This window comes from Camelus dromedarius, chromosome 5 (assembly GCF_036321535.1).
Source record: "Camelus dromedarius isolate mCamDro1 chromosome 5, mCamDro1.pat, whole genome shotgun sequence".
NCBI lineage: Eukaryota > Metazoa > Chordata > Mammalia > Artiodactyla > Camelidae > Camelus > Camelus dromedarius.
Window position 1 is genome coordinate 48,755,357 of NC_087440.1, and position 13,446 is coordinate 48,768,802.

The 13,446-nt window shown below is 32.5% G+C and overlaps 1 protein-coding gene across 3 annotated transcripts in view; it reads right to left on the reverse strand.

Annotated features, from left to right (window-relative positions):
• The window catches only part of MDGA2 (MAM domain containing glycosylphosphatidylinositol anchor 2), a 697,006-nt gene that overhangs the window by 63,216 nt on the left and 620,344 nt on the right, over window positions 1-13,446 (reverse strand). For all 3 annotated transcript variants that reach the window (XM_010976971.3, XM_031453665.2, XM_064485929.1), the window contains one exon: window positions 11,240-11,388. In XM_010976971.3, coding sequence (XP_010975273.2) covers window positions 11,240-11,388 — 149 coding nt within the window. The remainder of the gene's footprint in view (window positions 1-11,239; window positions 11,389-13,446) is intronic.

The window sequence follows — 13,446 nt, forward strand, 5'->3', positions numbered from 1 at the left end:
AGAGGTGAGTAGCCATATACAGCCTTTCATGATAGAGCCCTGGGCTGCCTATCCAATCTCATCTCCAAGCAAACCCTATCTCTCTTTATGTTCTAATAATTTACAGAATTACATCTAGTTTTGTAGCAGTAAAGCATAAAAGTTAAGAAGAGAGCTTTTAGAATTAGACAAACAAGGCTAATAATCCAGGCCCCCAGTGACCTCTCTCTCTGCAGAACATGAGTATACAGTTTAACTTTTATAAGATTATTTCTGCATCTAAACAAGAGAGATTAACACCAATTTTACAGAATTTTTAGGTATTTAATATTATACTGAAATATTTTACTAACTTATATTTTTCTTTCTTATGAAAACAAATATTTTCTTTTTTTTACCATTAAAAATAAAAAGGTATTAATATCATACTATAATCAAACAGTTTATGAAATTAAAAATTGAGGAAAAGATTTCCAGAAACAGAAAAGCTTGGGTAAAATATATACATGCATTGCAGGTGGAAAAGCCGATATATCGTCAAATATAGAAGAGATTAAAGGAATAAAAATATAATATTCAAACAAGTTCATACTGTATAGCACAAAGAACTATATTCAATATCTTGTAGTAACTTATGGTGGAAAAGAATATGAAAATGAATATATGTATGCTCATGTATGATTGAGGCATTATGCTGCACACCAGAAGTTGAGACAACATTGTAAACTGACTACACTTAAATAAAAAAAAAAAATATATATATATATGCAAAAAATACAATATTCAACTATGTAGACATAAATTTCTAAATATAGGTGTGTATAATTTAAATTAAAATATGAATAGCAACTAAACAAATCAAAAAGAGTAATTTCAACAGGAAATTACTATAAGAGAAATTAGTAAAAAAGGTAAAGTCTATCAGAAAAAAGAGAAGAGGAAGAGGAGGAAGAGGAAGAAGAGGAGGAGAGAAGGGAGGGAAAGAAACAGAAGAAAAAGATAAAGATAAAGGCACATGGCTCAGACGGAGTTCAGCTGAATTACACTTGCCAAACTCCAAGCCAGATGGCTTGGGATCAAATCCAGTTTAGTCTCTGATTTAACTCTGTGATTGTGGATGAGTTACTAAACCCCATGGTTTCTTTATCCTTAAGATAGAAGTAGCAATAGTATCTACCTCATTGTGTTAAGAGTTAAATATGATAATATATGTATACATATATATATCAAGCAAAGCTATTAAAAATAGGTATTGTCTATGACAGGCAAACTATTACCTTCAAATTTCTACTCAACTTTTTGCTACCATCTTTTCAGAAATGGTTTCCATAACTTGATGTACACTAAAGCAACTTAAGCACTTTGTGATATTTTGCATTTCTTGCTTGAACTTTTTAAAACAGAACAGAAACTTAAAAAAATTAACAATCCATAATCAAGCAATCATACAGCAGTAGTTACTATGTAATGTTACTGAAATCTGTCATGTTTAACATTTATTATTCAAAGGTAAAAGTTGTTCCAGCCATTTTATTTAAAAGATGTTACCTACTGAAAAGTAGTCAGGTTTTTTGATATAAAAATAGTGTAAAAATAAGTATGACTCTACATTTTAAAACAACTTGAGAAACTTAAAGAAATAAACTTAGGGAAGTGATAAAACTAAACTATTTGTAAATAGTAATTTATATTTATGAATGAAAAGAAGCAATAGGAAATGTGTGTCAATTGAAGACAACTCTGATGATCATTCGTTCTTGAAATTTGAAAGAATGCTCACTGAGGAATTCTAACTGTTTTAAGGTAGTCATGCTCCTTTATAAAGCACTCAATCAGCCATGAGAACTACCAGATGCAAACTTTAGTTTACACATACCACAATTAGGTAACTTTTAATACATCATTAACAGGTTTCTTGTGGAAAAAAAAAAAAGGCCCTTAGAAATATATGTAAATATATGCCTAAGGAACTGTGCATATTTTGCCCAGAAGAACTAAAGAAAATGTTTGCATTTGGGTTAGTTCTCAGTCTACCGAGTAAATCTTAAATTCAACAGTAGACTGAGAACAGTATTTTACTAATCACTGATCTTGGAAATGCATCATTCCAGAAATAACTAGAGGATGCATCTCTGGTTGGAACTTAATAGTTACCAATTTTAACATGTAAATTCCAAATTCATTCATTCCACAAATGGTATTGAGCACCATATGCCAAGCACTGTGCTTGAATTAGTATTTATAGTACTGTTTTTCATATTGAGATTATATAGGAATATTGATATAAAGATAAGCCAGAAGGTGAAAATGGAATCTATTCTTAGTCTCCTCATTATAGTATAGCAATATGAAACAGTAGTTCTCAGAGTTTGGCCCCAATAAACATCACACAGGAAGCAGTTAGAAATAAAAATTATTAGGCCACACCTCACACCCACTAAACCAGAAACTCTGGGAATGGGTCCAGCAACAGTTTTAACAAGCCCTATGGATGATTCTGATGCACACTCACATTTGAGAACCACTGATATAACACAAAGAAAATAGTGTTCAGTTTACTAATAAATACAGGGCATAAAGTACAAATATAGATTATAAATCTGTATATAAATTTATACTCATACAAGTAACTTGCATAATGTTGAAGCATAAATAAAGAAAATGACTGTTAACCCAAACTTCATTCTTCAAGTTTTGATCATTTTCTTTTTTATTTAAACATAGTTAAATGAATGTTTTCCATTGACACAGAATATGTACATTGAACTATTGGATAGTTTCTTTGAGTGGATCAAAGTCTTAGAATCCATAATAACCATGTATTTACAGACTAAAAAGGTACAATTTAAACATTTAAGAATTATTCTTTCCAAGGAAATATATCAGTCTTCTCTTTTTTTTTAATTTTTAAATATTTATTGTCCTTCTTTTAGTTAAGAAAAACTATGTTGTGGTTCTTTGATTTTCAATTCATATTATTCTGAATATCTCTTTTTTATTTGTATATATATTTTTATTAAAGTATGGTCAGTTTACAATGTTGTGCCAATTTCTAGTGTACAGCATAATGCTTCAATCATACATGAACATACTAAAACTCAAATGGCTTAAAGACTCAAACATAAGACAAGACACTATAAACTTCTTAGAAGAAAACATTGGCAAAACATTATCTGACTTAAATTTCAGCAATGTTTTCCTAGGGCAGTCTATACAGGCAATAGAAATAAAAGCAAAAATAAACAAATGGCACCTAATTAAACTTATAAGCTTATGCACAGCAAAGGAAACCATAAACAAAACAAAAAGACAACTTTTGTTGGGAGAAAATATTTGCATAAGATGAGACTGACAAGAGCTTTAAGAATATATAAATAGCTTATACAACTTAATAAGAAAAAAAAAACCAAACCCTAATCCAAAAATGGGCAGAAGACCTAAACAAGCAATTCTCCAATGAAGACATACAAATGGCCAAGAGGCACATGAAAAACTGCTCAATATTCCTAATTATTAGAGAAATGCAAATTCAAAACTTCAATGAGGCAGTTTGGTGAAGCCATTATGGAAAACAGTATGGAGATTCCCCAGAAGACTAAAGATAGACTTACCATATGATCCAGCAATCCCACTCCTGGGCATATATCCAGAGGGAACCTTAATTCAAAAATATACATGCACCCCAGGGTTCACTGTAGCACTATTTGCAATAGCCAGACATGGAAACAACCCAAATGTCTATTGACAGATGACTGGATAAGAAGTTGTGGTATATTTATACAATGGAATACTACTCTGCCATAAAAAAGAATAAAATAATGCCATTTGCAGCAATATGGATGGACATGGAGATTGTCATTCTAAGTGAAATAAGCCAGGAAGAGAAAGAAAAATACCATATGTATCACTTTTATGTGGAATCTAAAATAAATAACAAATGAACTTATTTATAAAATGGAAACAGACTCACAGACATAGAATACAAACTTATGGTTACCAGGGAGGAAAGGGGGTGGGAAGGGATGAATTAGGAGTTTGAGATTTTCAGATACTAACTAATATGTATAAATAGATAAACAACAAGTTCATACTGTATGGCACAGGGACCTGTATTCAATATCTTGTAGTAATTTACGGTGAAAAGTATTTGAAAACAGTCTTCTCTTCTTAATAAAATACTGATTCAAGTTGACAGCCAGGATAGGCTCAGGTCAATTTAATTAAATTTGTAATCAGTTGACCTTGGAATGATATTAAACCTAGCTACAATCTTTTATTCTTTTGCTGTTCTCCTCTTAATTACCTTAAAAAAGCAACACTGATTTGTCGATATCTGGTATTTACAAAATTTAGGGCTTTTTAACCTTCAAAGATTTTGTTTAAAAGTATAAATAACACCCCCCAACACACACACACACACACACGTTCTTCCCCCAGTTTTCATGACATTGGCAGATTTTTCTACCTTTCAGTTCTTTTCACTGGACCTTCTAATATTACTGTCTTCATACAATAAATATATGTCTACATTTCTGCTAGCTCCACTTCTCATGTTTAATGCTTCTGATCCATAAATTTACACTTTCAAAGGAAAGTGTTCACTCAAATTCTAGTAACATGTTTCTAAGTAGGGTACCTTTGTTTTATGTTCCTCTATCAACTCAAATTTAACAAGTCCAACTTTAAAACATAGGCATACTTGCAAACTCTGATTCAATATTTTATTTCTGGCAAGAATTTAGCGCTCTTTCACTCCAAAAGTCTCTTTGAGGTTACTCATTTTCCATCATGCTCAGGGTCAAGAAAAAGAAAAATTCTAATTAATTGTCTGCAGCTATTACTACACAAAATAAAATCTGTACAAAGGGCCAGAGGCTCAGAAAAAACTCCTCAGAAAGTACTTGGAATTATCCAAGACAAAGCACCCTTATTTCACAAAGCCTTCTATATCAAAGGTCCATAGCTCCTCCAGGTCTTTCAAATTTATCATATTTATTCATCATAACAGATACATTGTGATGTCAGTATTTATAGGAATAAAGGGGATATGTGCAGCATCTTTCATTTGGAAGACGGAGATAACATCACTTTTTATTAGCTGGCTCTTGGCTTATTTCTTTGCCGGAGCCAAAAAGACCATTTACCAAATGGCTTCTCTACGTTTCTCTGTATCCCTTGCTCTTTTATTCATCTGTGTATTTGATAATTTTCTGAACATTCACTAAAGAAATTAGAGTAAATGGCAGAACATAAAATTACTATACTTTTAAAAATGGTTTCTCAAAGTTAAATCAATGTTAAAGTTCTGTCCATTTCAACATTTTCTTAATTCATTTTTTCTTCCTCTCCCCCTTCACTACCCTAATTTAAATCTTCCTTAAACTTACTTCAAATATGCCTAATTGTGGCCTTACCTCAATTATAATATTATTCAGTATACTATGTATGATATGATCAGATTAATCTACATATAGATTTAGTCATTATTTAGTCATTATTTAAGACTATACAATGCTGGGTAGTGTATAGCTCAGTGGTAGAGTGCATACTTAGCATGCATGAGGTCCTGGGTTCACCCCCAGTACCTCCATTAAAAATAATAAATAAATAAATAAACCTAAATACCTCCCTCCCCCAAAAAAAGTTATCAAAAATAATTAAAAATAAAAAGACAATGCAACGAAGTCAGTTTATCCGTAAGTTCTCCACAGGTCTCTCTGGACTTGGCATTAAACGTGGTTTGTCAAATAGTTTCAACACTTGTCTCAACAATATCTGTCCCAATTGGCTTAAGTCAAACATATACATTATTCTAATTTCACTTCTATCTTATCTTACCATTTTCCTTCAGCATCTGTACACTGTGCCATAGAAAATAACACTTCATACAGGATGCTAAAACATAAAGGCATCCCCCATAACCAGTCACGTATACTGCAAGCTGCTTCTAGCAGTACTTTAGATGCTTAGCTGTATCAATAACATGAACACATTAATAACAATTAACATGCATATGGCCATTTGTGTATACAATAAATTTATAAAATTTTAATTACTATGATCTATTACAATATCAGGCCTTTCATAAATAAGAGTAAGCAATGAATTATGTAGTAAAATAAGAAAAATGTTTTAAGTGGAAGGAGAAATAAACTATAGCTCAGTTATTATAGTCTCATATATGAAGACCAAAATTAAATTTATAATAAACTCATCCAAAAATGAATTATGCCAGAAAAGCATATTCATGGTTAGTGATTTCTTGGTTAATCATTATGGAGTGATAACTATTTACAAAGAAAATTGGAGTGTAAACCTATAAAAACTAACCAGCCTCTCCTCTGGGGATCATGGCTCTGAACCACTACTTCACAGGACTCACCACTGCCACGCACGTTCCTGCGGCATTTGCTAACATGTTCCTATTATAGCGCTTACTTTAACAACACTGAGGACAATACTTCTTTTTTTAAAACTTGGCAAAAGTTTCAGTGACCAACTGGGTACGCATATGAACATGAAATGATTCTATGCATTTTAACATATCATGATTTAAGAAGACTGGAACAGGGGGAATTAAGGTATTCTATTCAATAGAAGATCTCACTTCTCAAAGATGATAGTCAAAAAGTCACAATCATTGTGCACCTCTTAGGCAGAGTATAAAAAGGAAACTGTATAAAAGTCTAAAATCCTTTATTATTGGAACCTATAGTGTGTATGTTGAGTGGAGTCAAATGACGTTTATGCTGCTTGCTATATTCAGATAACTTAGAAATAGTTTTGCTTGTTTCTTAATTCCTTGGATACTAAGGAAGGCAGACAATCATATAACCTTTTTCTTTTTCCTGTTAAGCAACAAATGAAGCAAATAATTGGGAGGCTAGTAGCTGTCTAAGGAGATTAAACAATTGCTTAGCTGAGGCTAAAAAGTATAACTTAAGGACATCAAAATTTTGAGAAAACTTTTTTCCACACATTAATTTTTTAACTTCACATGATGTATCTGTTCTCTTTTTAAGTTTCTTAAAGCAGGGATTCCCAAATTCCAGTGCTTTTTTATATACACTGCAGCAACCTTTAAGAATTGTGTATAAGCCAGTACTCAAATTCTGAGACAATTTTCTTCATTATATTTAAATATAGATCACACAGTTTACCTCAAAGAGTCAGTTAATTTTATCAGAAAACTGGAGGAATGCTGTGTTCAGCCTACCAACCCCATCCAGGTGGGGGTTTAGTAACGTTGTAGTGATTTTATACACTTATACTTATTTAAAAATCAGTAATAAGGTTTCTAATAGTTTCTGGATTAAAAACAAAGTGGGGCACTTTAGAACTGAATTTGCCATTAGATTTGAAGAATCAAAATTGCTTTTCAGACTTCATCAATTTGCATAATTAAGGCCATGTTTGATACTAAAAGGGGAGGTACTTTGCATTAGATAACCTAGATACTTTCTGGATAGAAGAAATTATTTAGATATATAGGCTCAAAATAAAAATATAGAGTAAAATAATGATTTTAAAATAATAAAATATGTAACGTAAGTTAACACTCTCTTGAAGAAAACTTGGTCTCACAATCAAAAATATAAATATTCATTATTAGGGAAAAAAAATCCCCTTTTTAAATTTAACCTGCTCAGGTTACATTCTAACATTGTTTATTTAAACATCATCCAAGTTATGCTGATTACATTCAAAAGCTCATTGATTTGAGATTCCAAGATAGCTTGAGACATGAAAAAAATGACAATCAGATCAGAATTCAAGAGTGATTCTCTAAAATGCTGATATCTGAGAGTGTCTTTAAACAATGTTGAAATCTAAATGTACATACCTGAGGAAGCAGGAATCTAAATTTTCTAATATAGAAAAATAACCTATTTCACTTAATGCCTTCGTTTCCTATTATTAAAACACAAGATATTCTTAAAGGATTATATCAATTTCATTGTATCTATGCCCTATCATCCTTGACTCTGGTGTACAAGGGCATCTTCAGTGGAAGTGTTGTCTGTTGAGGCCATTTGTGTGTTCAGATTTTTCACGTAAGGGGTAAATGTAAAGAATACGGTAGTGGGAAAAAGAGTGGTGTTTATACATGCTCCTTCTGTTTTTACACTATATCTACAAACATTATCTTCCGGTTCACATTGGCAGAACAGCAAAAGGCCATTACTCTTTACTGAAATATCCCCAAAAGATATATCAAAGCTTCTCTTCCATGAAGATATAGTATCCGAGTAAAATTACCAATTAAAAAATATTTTTACAAAAAAAGCCCCTAGAACAAAATAATACTTCTTTCTAAATAAAAGAAAATCCTAAGAACAAAGAAGCCCAGAAAATAACACTAAGGCAAACAGAGAGTTAGCTGCAGAAACCGTGTAAGAAAAAGGATTGTTTTCTGGACCATAGTTTATAACACCAGAAATATGTTTTCCTCTAGTGGATAGCATGAATCTCACAAACTTGGAAAGAATAGTATTAGCACCAGACTTACTGATCCGATCAAGAAGGCTTTAAACTAAGACTCAAAGTGGAAGAGAAAAATGTGATTCAGTAAAATGGATATTATAGAGGACAACAGGTTTGAAATAAAAATAAGACAGTGAAAAAATGTCTAGAAATTATTTTGCAAAAATCATGGCTTGGAATAATACTTAGGCCCAGGATATACAGTGTGCTCAACAAAACTGAAATAAAAACAGTAGATTTGTTAAGCTCTTAAAATGTACTTTAAAGAAATTCTTACACAATCCTGAAAGCTGAGTATAAGAATTGCCACAGATGTTTCTATAAGGACTGTCCTGCACAATCTGCACAAGGGAACCGGGCCTGTGGGACAAGTGGGGGACATATTTCACTCCGCACTCCAACTGCCTGATAGGTATCATTATCTTCAAGCTTCCAGGTAGGAGCCTAGGCTTAGGTGTGTTCAGAAAGCTGCTCAAGGTTATATAGCTAAAAAGCAGTAAGGCTAGATTTTGGCTAGAATTGGAAGCCAGACGTGTCAGGGGTTCATAATTTTAGCAAAGCACAGTAGGGGGGAATTTATACACATATATGCATGCATACATACCTTATTCTAAAGCATCAGAGTGGGGGGAAATTACCTAACTAATTTGTTTACAAGGATATGAACAGTGACTGGGAAATGTGTATCATTGCGTATCATGGAGTTATACACTAGTTTTATGAGGAGGAAACATAAAGACAGGAATTTAGAAGCCATGCTCATGTCAGGAAAGCAAAATTTAAGAAAGAACAGAAAATGTCATTGGAAATAGCATAGCAATAAAAAATATTTCAGGAGGTAGTTTATTAATAACTAGTACAGCTATAGATAGAAAGGATGGGCTTTAATTAGTTGGGTCCCTCTTTGGAGCAAGGGTAATTCTGCTAAAATCTGTCTGTTTAAGGAGGAGGCTCCGATGGGAACGATTCTTATGTTCAATTTGACCTACAGAAAAGGTGACTTGCAGACACAGCAGAGCCTGGGAACAAAGGGTTGCAGAATGTGAGAGTGAAAGAAGGGAATGATGAGCAGGGTTCGGTAAGTTCATTCTGCAGACTTAAAACAGGCAGCCTTCAGCATACAGGAAGCAATGGGCAGTTTCCCGGATACTCTAAGAAAATATAACTGAGGAAGTAAACGAGAAACCAAGCATGAAATTCTGACTCTATCGTTACAAAAAACAAAACAAAACAAAAAAAGCCCCCAAAACAACAACAAAAAAACCTAACCCAATAAGCCAGAAAAAAGGAAAAGACACCTAAAGAAAATGATTCAGTTTTACAAATAGCAATTTGGTGTTAGGTTCTTAGTTTTTTGAAAACATATGTAATAAAAGATGAATGTGAATAATCAAATCATGTGGTGGGGACCTGGACGTGAATATGAGGTCTCTAAAGTCAAGAACATGCAAAGATGCTCCAAATATAAAAGATCTAAAATATTAGTTGTGTTGAGAAAAGAAAAGGGGAAAGAAATTGATAAGCCCAGCAACCGAGGGAGAACCGAGGCTGATCTTTTCTGTTCATGTCTTCTCTATCAAGAAAAATTATCATTGAATTAAAACAAGTAAAACAAACAATTTTGATACGGATTTGGGATTTACTCAGATCTACTTAGGGACTGAAGTAAATGAGGAATATTAAGAGAGAAAGTTTCTGAATGATCCATTGTTGTCTGTTGTATCAGGGACCCATGAATATTTAGACAAGAAAGCAGTGATTATCAAATGCTAGCATGTATTCATTAGACAATGATTTTTTTTAGATTATTATACAGGTAGGATAAGAATACCTGACTCACAATATATCTTAATTTTAATGATTCATCTTGCATAATCTTTTATTATAACTTTGCTAACAAGATAAAGACATTGGTTTTATGATAGTAAAACCAAGTAGATTGCTGATGATCGATCAATCTTTCTCAGAGCAAATTCTGTCCTTTCTGCTATCCAAACTCAAAGCGCTATTCTATGATTTAGTTAAGGAGGTGGAAAACACATTTTACAAATCTCTTGATAATACTAAGATGTGAGGGAAAGCTAATAGATTCTGTAGTAGTCAAATAAATCTTTAAAAATGTTTTGTTATGCCAAAATAATCACTCCAGATAACTTACCATGTATCTGGACACAATGTAAAGACCTACTTTTAAATTTCAAAAATATCATTTATACCAAAAAAAGGAACATGGTTCATTTGAAAATATCTGTTTTTACATAGTCTATAATCTTCAGCTACCTTAGGAAAACGTAATATTTGATTGTTCCTTCTCATCTTGCGAAAATACTTCTATTCTTCAGACATATTAAATTAGCTTTTAAAAATCCTATACACAATTTGAACCCCTTAGAATAAAAGTATGTAAGACTTCTAGCTTCTTAGGAAATAAGACAAAGAATTATGCAGCATAGGTAAGTGTGAGTACATCTTAAATAAGTCTTTTTTTCACAGAAATTATACCATGTAATTTCTATATCATATCTAATGATGAAGGATTTCAGAAAGCTCACTTTAATATGTCTCCTGTCATAGTGGAAAATGCAAAAATTAATTTCAAAGATTTGTAAATAATTCAGAACAGTTCTAGGTAGCATAATACTATCTTTGATTAGAAAAATAAATTCTGGAATTCATGCAAAAATGATAAAATTTTATAGCAACAAATCATAGTAACAAAGTCTTCACGAAGGATCACACACACACACACACACACAAAGACAATTACATTTCTCACCTGCCTAATACCCAACCGGTATGCCACAATCCGATCTACTGCATCAGGATTCATCTGAGTCCACTGTAGACTGTAGGAATAAACACGGTGCCTGTTCTGCCACACAGGATTGTAGGTGTCGTAATAGAATTCTGGAGCATAGGCCTTTCCTAAAAACAGAAAGAGTGCTTCAATTTGAATGATGACATATCACAGTTAAACATACTTCTTCTTTTTGGCCCTTTTACTACTTTCTACTATGTGTCCCATAAAGTAATGCTCATATTTAAAAAGTCATATGATTAAAATCTAATTAATTCCTGGAGAATTTTGAGACTAGATGCAAGAGGATTTCCTGGTTGGTTAGATAAGTGATGTGAGAGGAAGAGAATAATCAAGGATGGCTACAAATGTTCTGCCCGAAGCAACTAGCAGAACAGAGTTTCCATCAACTGACACGAAAAGCTATGGAAGGATCAAATTTTGGGGGAGAAGATCAGGAAATTATTTTTGAACAATCTGAATAATCTAAGTGGAGACATCAAGTATGATATACTAGTTTAGAATTCCGAAGAGGTTGGAGATAAAATCTTGCTTAACCATAGGCCTGTTGATAGATTTTAAACGTAAGCCATAAGACTGATGGGATCATCAAGAGAGTATGTGTGGATAGAGAGGAAGGCTAAGGTCTGACCACTAAGGAAATCCGAAGTTAAGAGATAGGGGAGGAGATAAGAACCCTCACAAAGGCCTGAGATGAACAACCAGTGAATAGGAGGAACATAAGAAATGTGGCATCCTAGAAGTCAAAAGAAGTATACCAGTGAGATGGGGTTATGGGATTAAGAGACACAAACTACTATACATAAAATAAATAAGCAACAAGGATATGCTGTACAGCACAGGGAAATATAACCATTTTTGGCCATAACTTTAAATGGAACATAATATATAAAAATATTGAACCACAATACTGTACATCTGAAGCCAATATAGTATTGTAAATCAACCATACATCAATAAAAAAGAATTTAAAATAAAGTCTATTCACAAGTGAATGATTAACTCTGACAAAAAATAATTCAGTAAGTATGACAGTTTGTGTTTATCATCCATGTCTTCGGTCAATAAATCTGAGATTAACCAAACACAAACTTAGTAACACAAGAACTTTGGTCAATTAACAAGGAAGCTTTCACTTAGATTTTAAGGATCTGTGAAGCACACATATATAACATACATAAGCCATCTCAGTTTTTTTTTGTTTTAATCACCAAATTGAAAAGTGCACAAACCATTTGGAATTATAGTTCCAACTTCCTCATATTCTGATATAAAGATTTTCTTCACATCCTGTATTTTTTAACCAATAATTTATTTATTTATTTATTAAATCAATAACATTTAGTGAGGGCCTATTAAATGCCAAGTAGTATTCTGGCTCTGAGGATACAAAGAGTGAGGAGGTATGGCCTCTGTCTTCCTAGAAATTGCTTACATTTCCCTAGACTTTTCAAATAGCTTTACAATGCTTACTGAATGCTGAGTTAATAAGTTGTACATTTATCATCCCTTATTCAACATCCCTATTCAATATTTTTTAAATATTAGATTGAATATTAAATGTCCTCCTGGGGTTTTCCTCCTGGGTACCTGTATGCAGGAATGTTTCTCACCTGTTTTTTTTTTTTTTTCTTTATCATTAGTCACCTATCTTTAGGGATTGCAGAAGAGTTGATTCATAAAAACTTATCGCAGATAGTTAAAGGATGGATTTTGAACACTAAGAATGAAAGTGATACTCTCTATTATCCTGGAGAGGTTCACCAAGAAAAAAGTAACGCCAGATGAACTGAATTTAATTTTTGACTATTTTAATAACATTTGGAAATGTCTCCTATACCAACATTGTGTACATTAAAAACTGTTCTATGAATATTCATTCTGCTGAACTGAAAATGGATTATCGACTCTATACAAAGAACCTTGTGTAGAAGGGGATCTCTAGAAAAGAGCCATCACATTCATTTTATTCCTTCTTTACCTTGTGTGATACTTTTACTTATTACTAACTAAACGATAACACAAATTCATGTTCACAACACTTAGTGAAATCTAGATGAGAGGAACACAATAAATACACTGCATGAAGGACTCAATATCCAAATCATTGACAACAGACCAAAATTCCCAAAATGTTATTGAGGAGGTACATTTAGTAGTAACCT